At 48.6% G+C, this 23,896-nt stretch overlaps 1 protein-coding gene across 37 annotated transcripts in view; it reads left to right on the forward strand.

Moving 5' to 3' along the window:
• Window positions 1–23,896, forward strand: part of PPFIBP1 (PPFIB scaffold protein 1) — a 1,024,139-nt gene that overhangs the window by 690,575 nt on the left and 309,668 nt on the right. For all 37 annotated transcript variants that reach the window (XM_085652838.1, XM_085652839.1, XM_085652808.1 and 34 more), the window contains one exon: window positions 3,680–3,768. In XM_085652838.1, coding sequence (XP_085508964.1) covers window positions 3,680–3,768 — 89 coding nt within the window. The remainder of the gene's footprint in view (window positions 1–3,679; window positions 3,769–23,896) is intronic.

Consider the following 23,896-nt stretch of genomic DNA (forward strand, 5'->3'; position numbering starts at 1 on the left):
TGCGCATGCGCGTAAAAAAGACACGCGCTTGCGCGCATGCGCATAACAGTCACTACCCGACACTTCCGCGTAACGTGCGCGTGTAGCGTACACGCGTACGCGTCCCACGCGGAGTACGCGCGGCTACGCAAATTGCGTAACTATACGCAAGCAGCGTAGGAAAATTACGGACGTTGCGTAAACCGTACGCTTACCGTGAGCTTACGGTACGCGTACTAAATTTTTTTAAAAAAAAATAGAAAAAAAGTACTGCAAATAAATTTTACATGTTTATTTTAAAAAATATATTAAAAAAAACATATTAAAGAATTAAAAAAATTAAATCATAGTCTTTATAAAAGGTAAGAAAATTAAAATAAAAATATGTTAGAAAAAATAGAAGAAAAAAAAAAATTAGCATTTAAAAAACCTTGCAAATTCACTGAAAAAACCATGGGTTTCACACACGTTATAGTTAGGAATTAGCATTTAAAAAACCTTAGAAATTCAGTGAAAAAACCATAGGTTTCACACACGTTATAGTTAGGAATTAGCATTTAAAAAACCTTAGAAATTCAGTGAAAAAACCATAGGTTTCACACATGTTATAGTTAGCTGGACATTTTACTCGTAAAAAACCAATGAAATTCCCCCATTATAGTTAGTTCAGCTAACTATAACTCGCGCGCCCGCAATGCACTGCTGATGACGTCACATATTACATCACTCATGACATGGTCAGTGACATCACTCATGACATCACTGATGACATCTCAAATGACATCACTGATGACATCACTGATGACATCATCCTTGTGATAGAGTGGCAGACCTCCTCTTCCCCTAATATAACCTTTGACACACACATTCAAAAATAGAGACTAAAATTTACAAAACAATGGACATACCAATAACAGTTACAACAACCTCTTCAGTAATTCTAAGATCCACATACACATCCACTCATTCACCAACAGTCCAATGCAGTCACTCATACATGTACTCACTTATCATATGTACTCATACACCTATACATCCTGTTACACAATGCCACTCATCCATAGAGCAACTCACACACATAGTCACTCATGCTAATAAAGAATCAAACATACATTTACTTGCATATACAGTTATACACACACCACCACACTTACTTCTACGGAAACTTACACATACTTAGTCTTTTAAACAATCACTTATAGAAACACATACTTATTCATACAGGAACTCTTTCAATCTCTCACTCTCACATATACTCACATATATACACCAATAGTCACATATACTAGTTTTAAACATATGTAGTTACTCATAAAGACACTATTGAGACAGTCATTCACTCACTAACACACCCATACACACACTCATCCACCCATGCAGTCCTGCACACATGCTCTGTTCAACACATACAAACAGTGAGTCACTCATTCATGCACCTATGCACTACGTAATACCCCCCACCGAACCATGCAGACACTCAGACTGATACTCAAAAAACCAACTAATAACCTATATAGACACCCATGTAGCTACTCACCAACCCATGCAGCCACTTATACACAAAGTGAGAGACTGATTCAGATATTTACATATTTAAACATTACTCACTAAGCCATGTATTCACTATGATACACTTAATCAGTCAGTTACACAATCAATTTTTCAAAAACAAATCATCCATTTAGACACTTATATACCCATTTATTCTTCCATCGACCTTGAGATATACATATATAAAACATATTTAATTTTCAGAAAAACCCACATTCACTGGATGATGTCATCAGTGATGTCATCAGTGATGTCATTTGAGATGTCATCAGTGATGTCATGAGTGATGTCACTGACCATGTCATGAGTGATGTAATATGTGACGTCATCAGCAGTGCATTGCGGGCGCGCGAGTTATAGTTAGCTGAACTAACTATAATGGGGGAATTTCATTGGTTTTTTACGAGTAAAATGTCCAGCTAACTATAACATGTGTGAAACCTATGGTTTTTTCACTGAATTTCTAAGGTTTTTTAAATGCTAATTCCTAACTATAACGTGTGTGAAACCTATGGTTTTTTCACTGAATTTCTAAGGTTTTTTAAATGCTAATTCCTAACTATAACGTGTGTGAAACCCATGGTTTTTTCAGTGAATATATATATATATGTATGTATATATGAAAGTACATGGAAAGGTGGACTACATGAGTTGTAGGGATGATAAGGGTGACTGAAAAGCATCCGGTTTCTACCAATGTAAGGATTTCTTAATTTCTTAATTCTGTTTTGTTTTTAGCAACTTTTAAAAGAGAATGTTAATTTCCAAAAGTGTCCAGGTTAGGCTGTGTTCTTTCTCAATAACTGAAAGACTGTCCAAGTCAAAGGATGCGTTATTATCAAATTAATTGTATTTTTTAAAGTATTTAAACTGGGCAGCGGAACGCTTCCAAGTAACTTGTGAAATGCACGTTTCATAAGGAACAGTGGGGCGATAGTAAAGCGATCAACTGGAAATGTATAGACCGAAGATATTTATTTTCAGGTCTTTTCTGAAATCAAGAAGATTAGGGTTTATCTTTATAGGATACGTAGTAACTATCTCTATTCTGAGTATTTAGGGCTAGGCAAGGTAATCGTACCTTGATATTTTGGCTCGTATCATCGTGGGTATTTTCAAAGTTAGGTGATTTCTGCTCCTCATTTGTCGTTGGTGATCTGTGGAGTCTAGATAAGGAGTTGGGGCAAAATACATTGCGTTATGTGTGATGTATGCAATCTTGATGTCGACTCGAAGTCTGTCACCTGTGAATACGTTTTAGGATGAACTAGATGTTATCTGATTTCCTTGCTCCTGTAACTTGTATTGCTCCAAGAGGTGAAGTGGCAGATTTTGGGAGGCCAGTTAGGATGACATTTCCTCCATCCAGATGAGTGAGTACGAGGGCAGATTCTGGTCTGTATGGGGAATAGTAGTGTTCATTTTTCTGAGTCAGTGGAGTTGATGGGAAGTCTGTTTCGTTAGTTTAGTAACAGTGTCATTTAGAGTGAAATATTTAAGCTGTAGCTAGGTGACTTTTCATATGGGATCAGGGATAGCCAAGGTCAGTTTTGTACTCAGAAGGATTTTCAGTTGAGAAGAGGAGTAGGAATTCCATTCTTTAAGGGTTCTGCTTTAAGGGCTGACTGCATCCAATCTGCTAGATTGCAGAGGTAGAACTTTAGAGCTTTGTATGTTTGAGAGCTTCAACACTACAAGGTATAGCTGGGCATTTTCCAACATATTGATGAATGGAGAAGGTATTTTCATGAAAGATTTCTGCTATAGGTTGCATATACAGGGTGAATAATTGAGACATTCATATGGAAATTCCTAGTCCAATCCCATATTACCCAATTTGTATTCCAGAACTACATTATTCAAATGTTTTAATCTCCCTTCATCCCACGTTTGTTCTAATATTCTAATCTCACTTTATTCGGTTAATATTATGCCTTTACCATATTATCCAATTCAATAAAAGAATTGTATGCTAGAAGGAAAGCCATACTTAGCATTTAAGTTTCTATATTTAGTGATCTCAATGTCTGATATCATATTGATGTGATACTGGTTTGAAAAGAATAATATGGAAAAAGAAAGTGTTAAAGAAACACACATTTTATTACGGTTTGGATGTTATTGATCAAAATCTTGTCTCCATTCCTAGGATGGCTAGATGACATAGGACTACCTCAGTATAAGACTCAATTTGACGATGGGAAAGTTGATGGTCGGATGCTACATTACATGGCTGTTGTAAGTAATTTATCAGATGCGTACCTTTCCATTAATTTTACAATGCATTTCTAGTTTTTTCTTTAGCCTGTCTTTGAGATTAAGAAATGGAAGGGTGCAATCGCTGTATAGTAACAAATATCTATTTTCCTTGTGTGTGGCTTGTATTGGAAGCTAGTATCGCCAATGCCAATTTCGAATCGTCGTTATTTACTGCTTTAAAGTCTGATCATCAAACGTTTTTTTGCATTACTGTGATGTCGGAGTAGTCAAAACTGGATGTGGATGTCTGTGCTAATCATCCACTTCCCCTTATTTCCAGAGAAGTGTTAAAATGGTGGATGACAATCTTTTGTCTTCCAATCCTTTCTGGTCTCTGCTGACCCAAGGGTGGCAGCAGAAGGTGGATGGTACTCTGGAACAACCAACAGTTGTCTCCCCTGTCATCTATGGGTACTGCAAACTTTGAGAGGGAATGTCTCTGAATGCTGAAAGTGTCTCAGAGACACAATCAGAATAAAGTATGGCCCTGTGTTGGAAGGGTCAGGATGCTGAGGTAGTGTTTCAGAGGTTAATTGTTGAGTGTAGTGAAGGAGGGTGGCAGTTCACCAGAAATTGTTAATTGGGTGGAAAAAGGAGAGTGGCAGGGCTCTAGTTGTATTGGACATGGGGGGAGATGGGTGGCAGATGGATGCAAGAGATGTTAAGGAAGGACATCTTGCACATAGCTTTCAAATGTCTACCTTCTCCCTGACCGCTAATCTATGAGATCTGCTCAGTGGGTGTGGCTATTAGGAGTATGGAGGTGTTAGAATTGGGGTATCTGGCTGTCAGATTAGGCACCCTGAGAAAGGGCTACCCACCACTCTAGTCAGGGTAAGCTTGACGCACTAAAAGGTAACCTGTGCTCACCCTTCGGTAGCTTGGCACAGAGCAGTCAGACTCCTCTAAGTAGACAATGTGTAAAGTATTTGTGCAACACACAAGGTAACACAGCTAATACATCAAAAACATACTCCACACCAGGTTAGAAAAATAGATTAAAAAGATTGTATTTTTATGAATAAAACAAGACCAAAACGACAAAAATGTAGTTAGTCGAAACGGAGTTAAGAATTTTCAAAAAGTAGTGCTTAGAAACAAATAGCACTAAGTGGTTGCTTGAGGTCACCCTGGACTGGGGTAAATCCAAAGTTCAGGTCGACAGCAATGGAGTGCAGGCCGACTTCAGACTCACTAAGGCTGCGCTGAAAAAGTACCCTGGATTGAGCAAGTTTCGACGTCGAAGGCTTGATGCGTCTGTTCCGACCAGACGATGAAGATTTTGCCGGTGAACCCCTTTATGATGCAGGCGCTGTCTCGTCATTGAGACACGCTGTCGTTGATTGGCTCCTGCCTCTGCGTCGAAGGGATATGCATCGGTTCCAATCTGTGCAAAGTAGTCACTCCATCGATTTTAATGGTTCTGTACAGCAGAGCTCACTTTTAATAACCCAAGACTGGATTGGCACCACTTGGAAGGGCAGGACTTGAAAATGGCAGAGTGCCGGTGCTGTTGCCGAGCTGTAGGAACTCTTTGATGGCCCTGAGAATTTAGAACAAGGAGGCAAGTCCTTGGAGTCCCTCTCCGTTCAAGTGAGATGGGTCCAGTCCTTATCCTCAGTGGGGTAGATATCAGCAAGCGGCAGGGCAGGAACGGGCAGCACAGAAAACCAATTCTTCCAGAGCAGCAGTCGAGCAGAGTGGCAATCCTTGTAGCACAGCAGTCTTTACTTCTGGCAGTGTACTTAGCAGGTCCAGTAGTGTACTGTTTTTATTGGGGCAAAGACCCAGTACGCTTTCTGCTACCCCAGCAACTGGCTCCCACATGTTCTACCACCACTTTGTGTGGGAGGGAGAATGGGTGGGAAAATCAAGCTAGAAAGAGAGTTGTGTCCACCTTTTTCAACCCCACCCCTCAGGTGGGGGCAGCGAGGTGAAACTGACATCTCAGCCCCCTCCATCTTGAAGATGAGGGGACCCAACCAATCGGGAAGAGGCTCATGCCCCCCTTTCACTGGAGGGCGGCATACAAGGAAGGGAGCCATTGGTCCCGACCTGCACACCCTTTTTAATTCTCCTAAATGTATTATTTAGGGGCAACCCTGAACCTTGCCGCCTCAGATTCAAAGAAGAAGGAAGGACCTAAGAACCATGCTGACCCAGGAAGAAGACACCTACTACTTTGGCCCCAGCCCTACTGGCCTGTCCCAACTCTGACCTGCCTACAGCAAAGAAACCGGCATAGCCAGCAGCCCGCCTGAGCACCTGCCCTGCACTCACCTTACAGAATCCGTCTCCTGTGAGCACCGGATTTCCTCAAACCAAAGACTCCAAGACCAGAACCGGGATCCAGTTGGCTCCGGGGTCCTGCACCACTCTGCTCCTGGCCGCCATGGCCAGAGTCTGAGTGGCCCAACACCACAAGTACGTCTACCCAGCGATCCTGACCTGGGATCTAGTGATCCCCGATCTCCCACAAGCTCCGAGACGGCACCTGCAGCCTAAACCTTAAGGCTGCCACCTCCCCCGACCGTGACCCACGGCCTTGGGTGACCCCACCAACGGCGTCCTGGTATCTCCCCAGATACCAGCTTACCTCTTCAGCCAGTTGTCTCCTTCAGGAAGTCTCCCTGCCCGAGCCCGCAACCTCTTTTCCGAACCAAAGATCTCCATTGAAATCCATTGGGTCCCCGACGTCGCCTTGGCACTCTGCACCCTGCCTCCCCTGTGTCACTGGTGGGTCAGCTCCTGTGCTGATTGTTGTCCACTGCAGTGCTGATCTTAACCACAGGAACTATGCTCCCTTACCCAAGTGGCCTGCTTATAAGCAGCCCCACCAAAGGCCCCCCCAGGCCAATTGGCTAACATTGGGCCTCTGCACTCTGCCCCAAGCCGCCCCAGTGTCGCTGGTGGTGCAACTTGAGTGCCAACCTAGGCCTTCGGGAACCTTGGTCCTAACTCCCAAAGGTCCCACTTGGAAGACTTGTACTGACTTATGAAACCGATAACAATTTTTCTCCCATAGGAACCAATGTCATGTGTTTTGTTCCTATAAAGTTGTGTTGAGCTAATGTTTTTTATTGAGAAAAAGTAACAACACTGCAAATCCAAAAATGTCTTGCTAACCTTGTATTGTGAGTTCCGGGGTGTGGTATCTAGGCATACCACCGAGTAGTTAATGCAATCCAACAGTAATCCAAAAGTAACTATTGTATAATTCAAACTGTTTATTGAAACCATACTAACCTGCAACAATTGCAAATCCATTTCCAATTGTATTTCTGTGTTTAAGGGTTTCAACTAAAAGTATATTTTACCTACCTGTACAAAGTCCTGCTTGGTTCTAGAATTAAAATATTAAAATAGTATTGTTGCAGGCCCAGGAGAGCAGGGGCTCTCCTACCCAGGGGTCCAGCAACATGTCTGCTGTGTGGCAGCCCAGGCAGCCTCTCAGACCAGACGTGGATTGTAGGTTAGGTTTCAGGGGGCATCTCTAAGATGCCCTCTGGGGTGCTTGGTACATTAAATCCCACACTGGCATCAGTGTGGGTTTAATGTGCTGAAAAGTTTGATACCAAACTTCTCAGTTTTCAGTGTTGCCATTATGGTGCTGTGGAGTTCGTGTTTGACGAGCTCTCAGCACCATGTACTCTTAAATGGCAGCACTGCACTTACAGTGCCCAGGAATGGACCTGGGTACTGTAGGGGCACAGGGCTCCTGCGCCCACACCTCTGGCATAGGGCACCCAGCTAGAGGGGTGGCTGATGTATCCCAGGGCAGTGTAGGTGGTGGGCATGGCACACAGGGATGTGTGCCATGTCGACTCTTTGTTTTGTCTTGTACCCAGACACTCAGCCTGCAAGGGCAGTGTGTGTGTGTTAGGGTACAGGGCCTCTAAGGGTGGCACAATGAGTGCTGCAGCCCTTAAAGGCCTTCCCTGGTCACAAGGCCCTGGGTACCTAGGGTACCATTTACCAGGGGCTGACATGTGGCCAGGGTTTGCCAATTTGGGTTTTAGGTTTTTAGGGAAGGAACATAGGCCCTGGGCACCTGATTGGCAGGAGTCCAGGGCACACTCAGTCAAACTACATTCAGCAATCAGCAAAAAGTGGGGGCATACCATGCAAGAAAGATGGCACTTCCTCACACCACCAAGCCCAGGTCAAGGAAACGAGAGGAAACTTTTGTGGCCGTGGTCCTGCGGAAGTTATGTAGTAAGTAAACAGGCCACTGCATTTAACCTGTTTCAGGGAGTGAAATGTTTTTTGGCATGCTTTTGCCCAAATCACATTTCTGGGCTGCTTCCTAGAAGTTAGCTCTGTCAAGGGAGCAACAATGCTGACATATTCCTTGACAAACCTCCTGTAGTATCCAGTGAGGAGAAAAAGGTTCTGACCCCAGTCTGGTTTTTGGGGTGGCTCCCAGGGCATGATAGTCTCTGTCTTGGCCCGGAGGGGATGCACTTTACCCCTGCCCACCATGTGTCCCAAGTACACCACAGACCTCTGCTGTATCTGGCACTTACTGGCCTTGATAGTCAGGCCTGTTGCAGAGCCTTAAGCACTTCCTGGAGGTAAAAAAGATGGTCCTTCCAGCTGCTACTGTAAACGGCTATGTCATGCTGGAAGGCAGCTGAGACAGCCTCTATACCATTAAGGACCTGGTTTACTAACCTCTGGAAGGTGGCAGGGGCATTTTACAGTCCAAAGGGTATCACATGAAATTAGTAGTTGCCCTCTGGAGTGGAGAAGGCGGACTGCTCCTTGGCACCTTCTGTTAGGGTGATCTGCCAGTACCCTGATGTAAGTACTGGGCAGCCCCTAACCAGTCAATCAGCTCTTCAGCCCCGGAGAATGGGATGAGCATCGGTTTTGTAACTGAGTTGAGCCCTCTATAATCCACACAGAACCTAAGTTAAGGTGTGGTGCCATGTGGGGAAACCTTTGGTACCAGAACCACAGGACTGGACCAGGGGCTACTGGAGGGTTCCAATACCCCCAGCATTTTAGAGATGGAGACTTCACTCTTAATACTGGCCCTCACCTTATCCAACAACCTGTAAGACTTATTCTCAACACGGTGATTGTCACCTGTGTGCATATCATGAGTGCACAGGTCGGTAGTCCCAGGAATAAGGACAGGGAAGTACTCTTCACCAATTCCAGCATTTTAGAGACTTGACTTTTAATACTGGTCCTCTCCTTATCCGACAACCTGTAGGACTTATTCTTAACTGGGAGATTGTCCCCTGTGTGCACATCATGGGTAAACAGGTGGGCAGTCCCAGCAATAAGGTAGAACAGAGAGAAGCACTGTCCCAACACTTCGTTTCTGTCTCTCTGCTGTTCAGTACTTCAACTTGGAGAAAGGATTACTCCCTCCACAGACCCTTCTTTCTCCTTGGTGTCTAAGAGGTGAACGAGAGGTTCATGCTCCTCCTCCTTTTCTACATCTGTCACCAACAGTCACTTCTCAAAGTGGGGTTTGAGGCAATTCATATGCAGCGCCCTGTGGGGTTGCCTGGGGGTCTTGAGGTCCACCAGGTATGTGACCTTATCCTTCCTCTCAGTCACCTCATAGGGCCCAGACCAACGGTCCTGGAGTGCCCTGGGTTCCACAGGTTCCAAAACCCACACTTTCTGCCCAGTCTGCAATTCCACAGTGGAAGAATTTTGATCATACCACTCGTTCATTACAGCCGGGGTGGCTTCAAAGTTGTCTGAAGCTTGCTTCCACAACTTAGTCATTTGGCTTTGGAATGCCACCATGAAGCTCACTACATTCTGGAGAATTTTCCTGGGAGCTTACTCCTGCCTCTCCATCACCAAACTCAGAGGTCCTCTAACAGGGTGACCATACATAAGCTCAAATAGGCTGAAGCCCACTCTTTTATGTGGTACCTTCCTGTAGGCAAACAACCAGCATGGCAAGTGGATGTCCCACTTATTCCTCAGGTAGGCCCTATAGGGTCTTGGTGAATCTCTCAACAAACCCATTTGGATGGTATTGGTGGAGAACTTGTAGGTTACCCCACACTTCTTACACATTGACTGCATGTATGCAGACATGAAGTTTGTGCCCTCTCAGTGATAACTTCCTTGGGAAACTCACTGTGGTAAAAATCAGAGCATTTGTCATTGCGGGTTTAGTTATGGTCGTGGGATTGCCTCCGGGTGCCTATTGGTATGCTCCACCAGAATCTCGATAAACCTTTTGCCTGATGCAGTCTGGGGATGCATAGACCCAACAATGTCGATGCCCACCGCTGAAATAGTGTGCCAATGCAGCCATAGGAACAAGAGGTACTAGTGGCATAACCTCTGAGGGGCGGGACGCCTCCTGCATCGGCATGGTACCGTTTCCAGCTGCAACAGTCCCCGTGCCTGAAGTGACTGCTAGAGTAAGTGGGTCTGCGTCTAGGGTCACTATTGCTGGGTCCATTTGTGGAGGAGCAATGGCTCACTTACATGAGGGAGTACCATATAATATGTCTCCAGGAAACATGGGAGACAGGCAAAAACTTTTTTATTTAAGGATATAAAGCCTTCTTTTGCCCAGCAGTCAGATCGGTAGCCGGCAGAGCAAAGGGGGGTCTAATTATGTTTATAGATTTGAGAATACAGGGCAGCTGGAAGAACTGGGTTTGGGATTCAAATGTCGTGCAAGGATTAAAATTCTCAAATCATATCTTCAGGGTAATATTAATACATTTTTACAATGCAATGCCAAATGTGCTGGGCGCGAACAGTCTCCATGAACTAAACACACGGCTGGAGCACACACGAGGGAAAGGGTTGGCCCAATCACAACTGATCTTAGTCGGTGACTTTAACTGTCACCTATGCCCACACTTGAGGGTGGCACAGGGTGATTGGTCAGCCTGTCCATTAGGGAAAGGACCGCACCTGGAGCATACCCAGGTTGGACGGGAACTGACTAATCTTTTATACTCCTATGGGTTAACTCACACGATGGACATGATCGCTAACAACAAGGGTAGTCCGGTTCATCCTACATTTAAAGGGAGAGGTTGCCACTCGTATATTATTTTTATTTTTATCTCCCCTTTATTAAAAAGGGGTACTTTAAAGTTTAATATACAACAGTGTGTTTAGTGATCATAACCCACTTATTTTAGTGCTTGCTGCTCAGTCCAAATTATTGGTATCAAATAGACAGGCAGGGGGTTCGGCAATAGCTGTGACGGACCAAGGCAGAAAGCTGAGATGGGCACAGGTGGATACTGTTTCCTTTAATACTCTCCTATTTGATAGAGGTTACCAGGAAATCCTGAAATACTTAGATTTAGGAGTAGACAGGGCTGAACTATTAGAGGCTTTTATGAACATCGCAAAACTGGTGGATAACCTGTTGAAGTCCTCATCACAAGCGCACAGCGGGGGCCACCCAAGAGGGGTTGAAAGCCAATGCTCGAAGGCACAGAGAGTTAAAAGTGGCACTCAAGCAGACTCCAAGGAACAGAGAACGGGTGGCTGCTTGCCGTTCAAGTTATAAACTAGCTGTCAAAGGACGAAAGGGCCATTTACAACGTACAGCCTGGGAGGAGCTCACGGAGCGGGCAGAGTTGAAGGACTGCCCGCTTTTTGAGAGTTATTAATAACCCTTGTTTCTTGGACCCGAATAATCCAGGCCTAAGCAATAATATTCTGCCAAAACCATGGCAGCAGCAAATTCAGGGCTTGTATAACCACCTGCACAGTCCGGATGAGACGCAGACCCGAGCTGCTTCAGATAATGGTTGATCTTGGTGTGGACCGGGCAATAATAAATATTCTTCAATCGCTGCATTCTAACACCACAGCTGCTGTTAGATACACACAGGATGGGAAGGTAAGAGAGCACTTCAAATGCTCAAGTGGGGTCAGACAAGGATGTATATTAGCGCTGTTTCTGTTTACCCTATATATTGACGGTCTAGACGCCACTTTGCGCGATATTATAGCTGCCTGCCGAGAATAGGTGTAAGAGCGACCCCCAGTTCGGCTTTAAGCAGATGATGCGGTGCTCCTTGCCCTTACCCCACATGGTTTGCAGCTTTCTAATTGATGGTTTTGTGAAGTTTATGGAAAACCTGGACATGTCCCCTAATCTCGCAAAACCATATGTTATGGAAATGCGGAAGAAGCCAAGCAAATCTTATAGTTATTCCATAGGCTTGCATACCTTAGGTAAATTCCCAGCCTTTGCAAAAGTGGGCATGTTTTTTGATGATCACCAGATTTTCAAACATTTATTAGAGGAAAAGTGCCTGGCCCTGAACAGGCCTATAGGTTCTATTGCAAACATTGCACACAGGCTTGGATGTTGGATCCCGGGCATGGTCTTAAAGCTATATAATTCAATCTGTTGCGCCAAGGTCCATGGAAGTGAGGTGTGGGGATTCGTTAAGACCACTAGTCGGCAAAGAGAGGAGAACAAATACTTGAGGCGTTTACTGAAGGTCCCACATAGTATCCCGGCATTTAGTGTACACGAAGAACTGGGGGTCAAATATCTCTCCCACTTGGTGGCAGTTAAGCCCCTACTATGTTGGCTGAAGATTTGGACAAACGCAGAGGCGGGCCTGATAAGGCTGGTAATTCAGGACTGCCTCTCCTTAGACCATGCGATGAAAATCCCCTGGATAAAATATGTCCGGGATTCTTTTACCAAACTAGGGCGAGCAGATCTGTTTTCTAAAACAGATACAATAAGAACCAAGGATAAGGGTGATACCAAAGTTCTGTACTCAGTTTGCCATGGCGCAACGTGAAGCCGCTGATCTTGTTAAACATACAGTGAGAGATTATATTCTAGTTAAAACAACTCAGGGTATTGTGAGAAAGTGGGTTTCTGTTGCAGTAAACCCCCTCCCCCCCTTTTTCTTTTGTTGCCAGACTACTGATGCGCTTTGACTTGATGTGCTCTGGGGCACTGCCAATCAGGACCCCAGGGCCTGTGTTCTTTCCCCAAAACAAAACCCAATTGGCAACTCTGGCCACAGGTAGGTCCCTGGTAAATGGTACCCCATGTACCCAGGGCATTGTGACCAGAGAAGGCTCCTAAGGGCTGCAGCACCAATTGTGCCACCCTTAGGGTCTCTGTACCTTTTCACAAACACACTGCCTTGCAGGTTGCATGTCCTGGTGCAGATCAAAAGTGAATGACATGGCGCACATCCCTGTGTGCCATGCCTACCAACCACTGCCCTGGCCTAGGTCAGTCACCCCTCTAGCCGGGTACACTATGCCAGTGGTGAGGGCACAGAGGCATGAGCCTGGTGCCCCTACAGTGTCTGAGTCCATTCTCAGACATTGTAAGTGGAGTGTACCATTAAAGAGTATATGGTGCTGGGAGGTGGTCATTATGAACTCCACAGTACCATGATGGATACACTGAAGTATGGGAAGTTTGGTATCAAGCTTCTCAGCACATTGTACCCACACTGATACCAGTGTGGGTTTCAATGTAAAATGCCCAATAGAGGGTATTTTAGAAATGCCCCCTGAACTCGACCCACAACCAGTGTCATGACTGAGTGGCTGCTTAGGCTGTCACCCACCAGACATGTTGCTGGACCCCTGGGTCGAGAGCCATCCGCTCTCGAGGGCCTGCAACAATGCACATCCTGGGACGAGGTGCTAGGTCCCCTTCCCCAGGATGGGCAGGGAAAGCTTCAAAGGCCTGCCGCCTTTGTGAGCTTCTCGAGACCACTTGCTGTACTCAGCAACTGGTCCCCACTGGTTCAACCCCCCACCTTGGGCGGGAGAACCGGTGGGAAAAACAAGTGAGGAAGAGAGGTGTGCCCACCTCTGCCAACTCCACCCCTAAGGTGGGGGAGGCGAGGTGAAGCACAACCTTGAGTCCCCACCATCTTGAGGATGATGGGACCCAACCAAACCAGGGACAGGCTCCTGCCCCCCTCCCACTGGAGAGTGGCAGAATAGGGGGTGTACCCACCACAGGGAAGGGACCCATTGGTCCCTGCCCTTTACCTACCTGTAACGTCCCTAAATTTAGTATTTAGGGGCAGCCTGAACCTTCCTTCCTTAGATCCAGCAACCACAAGAAAAGGACGAGAAGCTGTGCAGAGCTAACGAGGACGACGCCCATTGACTTGGCCCCAGCCCTACAGGCCTGTCTCCCCTCGAACCTGGTCCTGCGAAACCCCGGCGTGTCCAGTTGCCAGCAACCTCAAACACCCCAGAGGACCTGCCTGCATTCACTTTCCAAGCTGCTTCTCCCGTGAACACCGGACGTGTTTAAACTCCAGCTTCTGGTGCCAGCCAGAAACCGCGTATCCAGCGCACACTGCACCCGCCGAGTCCGGCACGCGTTTGAGTGAACAAACACCACGAGGAGGTGCCCCCGGCGATCCTGACCCGAGATCCGGCAACCCCTGACCTGCCTCAAGCCTCCAGACGACACCTGCAGCCTCAATCCAGAGAACGCCCCCCCCTCCCACCGCGACCAGAGTGGGTAAGAAAATCAGACGTCCAAAGGCACCCCTGCACCCGACACCCCACGGCCTTGTGTGACAAACCCAGTGGTGCCTAACCATCCCTCTACATCCCAACTTACCCATCGAAGTGGTGGTCACTCCTGCAAGATCCTTGTCCCCGAGCCTGCAGTGTTTATTTGTCTTGGAGAATCTCCATTGACATCAACAGGGCACCCTACCTCAAAATAGCACCCTGCACCCGGCCGCCCAAGTGCCGCTGAGAGTGCCCCATTTGTGCTAACCTGGTCCTCAACTTGCCCTGAGCTTAACCCTAAGAGCTTTGGTCCCACAACCCCGTGGTCTGCTTGCTAGCCACCACCAACCGGAGCCCCCTATCCTCAATAGGGTAATATTGGGCCTCAACACTCTGCACCCGGCCGCCCTAGTGCCACTGGGGGTGCAACAACAGTGCATCACTGACCCTGGTCTAACCCCAGAACCCTAACTCAAAAGACCGATAACCTACCTGGAGACCGATAACCTATTTTTCCTCATAGAATAACATTGACACTTTTTCTCCCAAAAAGTTTGTCGACTTTTGAAAACTAAGAATTGCCTTAAAAATCGCACAAATAACCTAACCGAATGTTCTCAACTGTTTGCAGGAAATGTCCCAGTGCTGAGTAAGAAAAGTAACTAAAAAGAACTTACCTGTGAATTGAATTTCATTCGATAGGATAACACTGGGGGTTCTTTGTGAAAGTTTTTAAGTGTTAATTTTTGAAATACAAGAATATTCTTTAAAAATCGTACTAACTACAAAAACATAATTACTTACCTGTTTTAAGTGGATGTCCCAGTGCTGAATCTAGGAGTCCAGCACTGGATTACAAAAGTAACTTGCCTGCTAAGTGAATTTCCTCCGATAGGATAACATTGGTGATTCTATGTGAAAAGGTTTCTAAGTGTCAACTTTTGAAATACAATAATATTCTTTAAAAACCGTACCTCTAACTAAAACGAATTTACTCAACTGTTTTCAGGAAATGTCCCAGTGCTGAATCTCAGATCCAGCCCTGTGTTAGCAAAAGTAACCTGAAAAGGAATTCATTGCATTTTTCTTAAAAAGCCCATTCATTCGAATGTACTACACCTGCTAAATGTTGCAAACTGCTTACTTAAACTGTAATCAAAATTCGTTCAAGTTATACTGCAATTTTGAACTGTGTTCATACAAGTAATTTACTACTGCAAAGGATTTGTATGCTTACCTGTACCAGGCTTGCTTGGTTCTAGAAATAAAACAGTAGTATATTTTTTTATACAAAAACAATTGGCCTAGAGTTCAGTTCTTGAGTGTGTGAATTCATTCGCTGATTGAGTGTGTTCATCAAATGCTTAACACTGTCATCTGATACTGCCTTACTGCTCGACCAAGCTACCACTTTAGAGAGTAAGGTTCTATCTAACTTTAACCTATGCCAAACCTTTGGAGACCCTTGGACTCTATACACACTGTACCTCACTTTGGTGCAGTATATATAGAGAGCCAGTTTCTTACAGGTATAGAACCATATTCAACACTAATGACGAGTGCACACTATAGATTCCGGATTACTCGTTTTAGATTACATTTTTATTCATCATTTAATGGCGGTACCGGCAGGTTTTACCATAAACCCAGAAGAGAGGGCCCTGTGGCTGCGACAATAGGTCTCCACAGGACACCCTTCGTTTAGTCCTTCTCTGCCCGTACTACGCCCACCCTAGAAAAATGTTTTTGAAGGGTCTGTAAAGGAAAACCAGATTTAGATATTGTCATCTGACATTTTCAATCTTTTGTGTGGTCAACTTTTTAAGAGCTGCTCTAAGGCTAAGAGTGACGAGGGGGGACTGAAGTATTGAGGTATTGTTGTATTCCCCCGCAATTCCTAGCCTAAATGTTCGTATCAAGTTTGTGGAAACCCTTACATAGCCTGTTTTAATGAAATGTATCCATGTGAGATATTTTATGAATGGTTTGTTATTTTTTTTTTTCAAATCTGTTTTATTGAATTTTACAGGTATGTACAAAGAAGCATATTTTTGCGCTGTTGATGCATGATGAAATGTATCGGCAATAGAAGTGTATTTTCATTGCATGAAAGTTGAGCCCATTAACATACGCGGCGCATTCACTGCCCCGAATTGGTTACAAGAAAAACATGCGGCTCCTTACGTTAGTACGATGCTTCACAGGTTGATGACTGGCTAGTTACGGCAGTCCGATAAGTACAGTCTTTCAGCTGATTCAGCGTGGACTTCAGAACAGACGGTGTGGAATAATAACAATTATTAACAACTAACAGACTCAACGCAGACCGGTATTGGTACCCCTATCTCCCTTCCCCCGCCCTTTTCCCAGCCTCCCCAACAACATATCGCAGCATTTCAGATTGACTGTTAATTTCTCTCAATGGCGACCACCGCTTTCTTCGTATATGACAATACAAATCAACTCCCACATGAAACATCACAGTTGCACACGGTGAAAGACTCCGGTATCTACCCTGCGTCCCCGTCCTCTCCTTCAAGCTGTCCCCCTGAGCACTCTTCCTCGACCCTCTGTAGTGCCTGAAGCAGAACCTCTCATTTGGCAGCTATGGGCTCCTTCCGCAAGCCCATTGTTTCCTCCCTCCTGATGGTGGTTCCCTCTGCTCTGGCCCACGCAAGAAGTGAATGTCTCCATGCTCGCGCGTGAGGTGGGTCTTGTGCCTTCCATCTCTTGGTTAGCTATCGCTTAGCGGCTATTAAACCCAGATCTAGAAACCGGGACGTTACCTTCGTTGCCGGGGTTCTGCGGAACAGGTGTAACAGGTATACAGTCCATTCAAACGGTAAACTACGGCCGGTGCTTACATGCAGTAACTCGCTGATTGTATGCCAGTACATATGGAGCCTACGACAGCTCCATAGCATGTGGACTATACCCACCCCCGGTTCGGTACACCTGGGACACACTGCATCCGTGCGGTGGAAATACCTATTGACCGCCTCCGGTGTAAGGTACTCCCTGTGTATAATGAACAACTGGATCTGTCGGAACCGCATATTTCTGGGTATGCGCACTGAGCTTCCCAACACCCGCTCCCATTCCTTATCTTCCAATGGCCTCCCCATGTCAGCTTCCCATTTATGTCGAAGAGGCTCCAGTGTGATCGCTGCGTGGGTGCGCAGTGATGCCGCAAACCAGCGGATCAAATGCCTACCTCGCCCCATAACGTAAAGGTATTGTATGGTAAGGTGTTGATGAGGCTCTGTGGATATGTCCCCCCCCCCGCCCCCCCATTTCGCTGTCAGGGTTGCAACAAGGGAGCGATGCAGAAGGAATTGGCCTGGTGGCAGCCCCTCCTCTTCTATCAGAGTCATATGGTATAAGCGCACCATCTCAATACAAATCTCCTAGAGTCTGTATGTCAGCATCACGCCAGTGTGTGAGCACGAGAGAGGTGTGTGTCCTTACTCCGCTAGGGGAGCCCTCCAGTGGCAACGCCGGCGCGTATGGGGTTAGAGATCTGGTGAGAAATAGGCTTCTGCGATAGCATTTGTATGCCACCTTCAGGAGGAGTGGTGCTGGCGCTGCGTGCTTAACAGCTGGGTGAAAGAGCATAAGGAGCCGCTCCAGTGAGTAGGGGGGCAGCTTAGAGGCTGTGTCCTCTCGGCCTTTATCCGCAAACCAGCGAGCAATCCATTGTAGCTGCGCAGCCAAATAGTAGTGTTCTAAGCAAGGCGCTGCCAGTCCCCCCTGATCTGTCGGAAGGTACAACTTTGCTGATGACAGCCTGTGTCGACTGCTCCCCCAGATGAAGTCCCGAAGCAATTTGGAGAACGTGGCAAAAAATGCCACTCGGACATATAATGGCAGATTGGCAAAGTAATACAAGAGCCTGGGGAGAATCACCATTTTGGATAATGCCACCCTGCCCATGACTGTCAGTGATAATGTGCCCCAGAAACGCATCTGTGACTTGATGGCTGTGAGAGCCCTGCCAAAGTTTCTGTCAAAAAGGTCCGACTGTTGACGATATAGCTGTATCCCCAGGCATCGGAAGGTGTCCCCCTTCCACACCACCCTCGTTCCATTGAGGATGTATCCCGGGTCCTGCCTCCCCTCCCCGAACGCATAAAGGCAGGACTTACTGGTGTTTACCTGCAGCCCCGATACAGTAGCAAAATCCTGCAATATGCGGGCCAACTGAGCTGGGATATTTTCGACGTCTCTCACATAGACCAGCAGGTCGTCCGCATACAACGACACATGGTGAACTGTGTCTCCCAGTGGTATGCCGTCACCCATCAATGCGCGCAGGGCTACCGCCAGAAGCTCGATCGCCAGCGCAAACAGGAGTGGTGACAGCGGGCACCCCTGTCTGGTACCCCTGCAGATAGACACAGCTTCAGATCTATACGGGCCCAGCCGCACCCGGACTGTGGGGTTCTTATACAAAAGGCCAACCATTTGTGAGAATTCCAACCCCAGATCATAGCGCTGCAACAGTGCTGACAAGTACCTCCATTCCAAACAATCAAAGGCCTTTTCCAGGTCCAACATCAAGCAACCTGCCCTTGGCCACTCGTTTATACTATCCATCGCCTCTCTAAAAAACCTCCGCAGGTTCAGCGACGTGCTCCGCTTGGGAACGACCCCATTTTGGTCACTGTGGACTAGGGCTGCAACCACTGGCGCCAGCCGTTCCGCTAGATCTTTAGCCAGTATTTTATAGTCTGTGTTAAGAAGCGCCAACAGTCTGTAAGACCTCAAGACCGTTGGATCTCGGTCAGGCTTCAGCAGGGATACCAAATACGCCTCGCGCATCGAGTGCTGCGGCGTAAAGCGCGTGCAATTGAGGCACCAGGGTCTCACGATAAGCTTTATAAAATTCGTCCGGCAGGCCGTCCGGTCCTGGCGTCTTCCCAGATGCCATGGACGCGATTGCTTCCCCTATCTCCTCCAAGATGAGGGGTTGGTTAAGTTCCTCCTGATGTACGTCCGAGGCTGCAGGCAACTGGAGCTGCTCAAGAAATTCCTCTATCTCGAGGTTCGTACCACTAACCCCTGACTGATAGAGCCTCGCATAATGATCCACCATGACCCTATGGATCTCCCTTTGTGTGTACACCAATTCTCCCTCCCGTGTACGCATGGCAGCGATCGGAGCGTGAGGACCGTCTTGTTGTAGCAGCCAGGCGAGCAAGCGGCCCGCCCTGTCTGCCGTGGCGTGTGTGTGGGCTCTATGGGCTGCATAGTTATGACATCGCAATCGCTCCAGAAGTTCCGCATCCTGTGTCCGTAGCTCCTCTAGTCGATTGGAGTGGCATGCAGGTCATACGTCGCAGAGTAATAGGAGTAAATGCGATCAGCTGGGTGGAGGACCCGCCACACATCTAATAGTGTCCAGGGTAAGAGCCAGTCCGTGAGCGCCTGCGCATTGGACACTGCCGACGTGGCACGAAGAGGGGGGGGGGCGGGGAGGAGGATCTGTCCTTGTGCGCGTCTAGCACTGAGTGAAATCGCCGCCCAGCAGCCAGGGCAGACCGGCATACGGGTTGACCGCCAGCGACAACCGCGCCAGGAATGACTGTTGATCAACATTCGGAGCATAGATCGAGGCCAACAGTATGTGTTGACCGTTGAGTGTTCCACGTACTAGAGTGTACCTGGCTTCGGTGTCTACTACTTCTTTGCTAACGAACGGGACTCCCGCCCTCACCCAGATGAGCGTGCCCCTGGCATGGGCGGAGTACACCGCACCATACACCTGTCCTCACCAGCGCAGTCTTTCCAGCTCGAGCTGCGTTGTGTGTTTCCTGTAATAGGGCGATTCCAACCGAGTGTCTGTGGAGAGAAGCGAATATAGAATATCTATGTGTTGGCGTGTGCATACCGCGAATGTTCCACGTAATTATGTTAACTTGTGTCATTGTTGAGGTGTGCAGATCGGCGGGAGGCCTGGGACAGGGCGTGCTCTAGTAAGTACAGGGCTCGCCTGAGTGAACCGGTCTGTCGTAACCATAACAACTTGTAAACTGTGACCAACATAACTTTGGGGGCGAACTTTGCGCGTCTGTTCGTCCAAACTTTGTAACCATGCATAGACAGGAACTAGGTCAGTGTGTAGCGTGGTGGGATGTGCGTGTAGCCAACAATCTTCTATGACCATCCCCATCATACCCCTCGCATGCGGTGCGCCACACAGGGTACCATTGGTGGAGCCCACCGAAGTGGTGGTGCTTGAGCACAGCCGCGAGCCACCTACGCATGCGTGAGTGCCATCCATACAAGGATCCATCGGGTGCTGCATTCCTAAACGCAGCCTGTCTCGGGCAACAATCAACCAAATGCACGTGCACAGTGCCCCCGCTGAGTCCCCCCACTTATTCAACAAACCCCCATAACCCACAATTTGGTACTTGCCTGCACGAACGTCCACAATGTCAATTACAGCAACCTCTTCATCCTAGGATCTCATCCGCCGTTTGCGGAGTGACTACTGGCATGTGTAGCTAATCAGAGCATTTGGATGACTGTGTCGACCAGCCGCTCGACACCCCGGTGCGTTGCGTAGGAGAGTCCAGGCGAGCCGGAGCACTCGGGGAGCCAAGTGTCGTGAACGCTTCCAGTACGTTTTGGTACTCCAGTCGCATTCTCTCTGGGCTGGGGGCCACCTGTTTGGGTGCTGCTTCGCGGGACGCCCTCTGCCTTTGGCGACGCCTGCTTGTCTTACCCAGGGCCGGACTGGGAACCAAAACCGGCCCTGGCAAAGTGCTCGGCCGCCACCTCCCCCCCACCCCCCAACCCCTCCCAGGGGGGGTTTGGGGGTGCCGCGGAGCTTTTTGCGAGGGCCGGTTTTCGGCCGATTTTGTTACAGGGCCGATTTTGCAACAAAACGTCCCTGTAACAAAAACGGACCCCAGGGGCCCAAAACCGGGCCCCACCCGTGCGGCCCACCGGGGGATTGCCCAGTGTCCGCTACGGCCAGTCCGGCCCTGCTCTTACCTGATGTCGAGTTGTCAGTCGGATCCCGTGGCCTCGTCCATAGGCCTGATTCTTCCAACTAGTCCCACGCCTCCGTCGGTGTGTCGAAAAAGTGAGTTTTACCTTTCGCAGCCACTCGCAGCCTGGCAGGGAACAGCAGGGAGTACAGTAGTTCCAACTCACAAATTTGTCGCTTCACCGCCATGTAGTTGTTTCGTCGGCGCTGCACCAGGACGGTATAGTCCGGGAAAAGCATGATGCGGCTGCCATTGACAGTCAGATTGTCCAGTTTCCTTGTTTCCTGCAGCACCGCGGCCCGATCCCGGTAGTTAAGGAGTTTGAACAGAAACTGGTGCTGACGCGCTCCCGGCCGAGGCCTTTGGGCGGGCACACGGTGAGCTCTCTCCACCGCAAATTGTTTTGAAAGTGTTCCCTGCGGCAGGAGGCCTTGCAGCCAGTTCTACACGTAATGCTCAGGGTGTCTCCCTTCTCCTTCTGGCAAGCCCACTACACGCACATTGTTACGACGCGAAAGTCCTACAGCATCCTCCGCCCTGTCCTCAAGGGCATGTATCCGCTCCATCATATCTTGCAATGCAGCCGCGTGACTGTGGGTGACCGGTTTGAGATCTTTGAGTACCTGCTCCTGCGCGATGACCTTCTCAGTTAATTTGCGATGATCCGCATGGAGGAGCGTTAAGTCAGACGTGACCTTATCGATCAGAGTTTCCAAGGATGTCCTGGTGTGTTCCAGTGCAGTCCCTAGCCTCTCCACCGCCGCGAGGACCGTGTCCATTTTGGTAGCCAGCGCTGTGGTTGTCGGCTCAGTTTTACTCGACTCCCTCGGACGTGCGGGATCTAAGATTCCAGCTCGTATCGGTCCCAGCTGCATCTTGGCCCGCATACGGCCCATCACGAGTTGTTGCGCCGTGGGCATTCACAGCCAGTGTCCGGTATAGGAGGGACTGTTAACTGCTTGTGGCAGAAGTCGTCGCCAGGCCGTTCGCCGCCTCCGAAGCACTGGAGAGACCCGCCTCTGCGTGGTCGGGATCCGATGTCGGTCTGGGCGAAGCACGATGTGTGGAAGGGTGGCGAGCGCGAGTCCGCAACGCATACGTCCGGGCACCGCTTCTGAAGTCAGTTCATGTGCCGCGTGGCGCACCCTGGAAGTAGCAACACAGGGAGTAGGGTGCACAGCTGCAATGGAAGGAGTGCGTTTCTCCTGCACTTCCCCCGGGCGAGCTGTTGGGCGTCCTTGGTGTCATTCAGAGTGCACGTGCACCAGCAGGAGATGCCCTGATTGTCTCCGCTTCTTACCCAGCGGTCCTCGCACTTCCCGAAGGCTGCCGTCCTCACGTGCGATTAACACTGCCGAGGCTTCACCTCATTGTACCATACATGCCGCCCCTGACATCCACCTCTTCATTTCAGATCGCCCAGGCTTTGGCGCTCATCTGCAAAGTTCGCCTCTGCACCCATGGCCTGCCCACTCAGCTCTCCGCGAGCACCACCTCTACCATGTAAGCCAACCGCTCGGCCAGCCCTGCCACCAAAGTGTCTCTCAGATATAGCCCGCAGGCTCCTGCTCCGTGGAATGTAGGCGCACAACGACGCTGGTCGTCCGTCGCGGCGCTCAGCGTGATTCCTCAGGGAGGGCTAGATGCGCGGTTGCGCGGTTTCCCCCGGTCCATGAGGTTTCGCCGTGTCCCGAGCCTCTGCTCACCTCCTCCGCTGCCACCTCAATGCGGCGTCTCCGCAATGTCTCATCTGGGCTGAGCGGAACAGGCAAGATCGCGCGGGCCTCCAGCTGTCCCGCGGCCCCGTCCCCAGCCGATCTAACTCCGGTAAGAACCACCCTCACCTCCAGGGCCGTCCACTTGTCTCCCCAGCGCCGGCAATCCAGGCCACAGGTCCCCAGGCGGCAGCAGTTCGGTGGTCGCACCTCCTCTCTCCTCCGGTCTGTGGGTCACCCCACCGGGCGGCACGTCTCCCGCAGCTACGTGGCAGGCGGATCCACTCCACGGAGTGGATAGGGGACCACAGGCGTCACCCTCACTGTTTCTGTGGCACCAACTGTCTCAACCGCTCCAGTGACCGCCGTCTAGTAGAGTCCTCCTTGGCCTCAGGCCCCAGCACGACAACGATCCAGCGGCCGCGCCTCCCCACGCTGCTCCGCTCGCCGCAACACCTTTCACTCTTCCTCACATCGTGTAGGCCGCGACTGCGCTCTCGGCCATAATCGCTCCCTCGACTGTAGAGATCGCGGCAGCAGGAGTCTCCTGGTGACGGCTACCCTTCAGCTGTCTGGCGCTACAAGTTGCGGGCATGAACGGCGCACTTGAAGGAGAATTTTCTCAGGTTACCAGGGGTGTCGGCCGGAGCACTACAAGCTTGTGTCCGCCATGTTGGCTGGTTAGCCACGCCCCCTTCATGAATGGCTTGTAATTTATATGCTTTTATGACTTGTTTATCAAATCGAATAAAGTTTACTATTCTTATTATCAAATATCAAGCTTTTGCTCATTTACAATAACTTTACAGGGCTGAATAATCATCAATCGTGCTGCCCCTCACACAGCATCTTCAATGCCTTGCTAGTATAATCCAAGAAATCCACCCATGTTTTTATGAGATCTTGTGGTTCCCTCTG

The sequence above is a fragment of the Triturus cristatus genome, chromosome 4_1, assembly GCF_964204655.1.
Source record: "Triturus cristatus chromosome 4_1, aTriCri1.1, whole genome shotgun sequence".
Classification (NCBI taxonomy): Eukaryota; Metazoa; Chordata; class Amphibia; order Caudata; family Salamandridae; genus Triturus; species Triturus cristatus.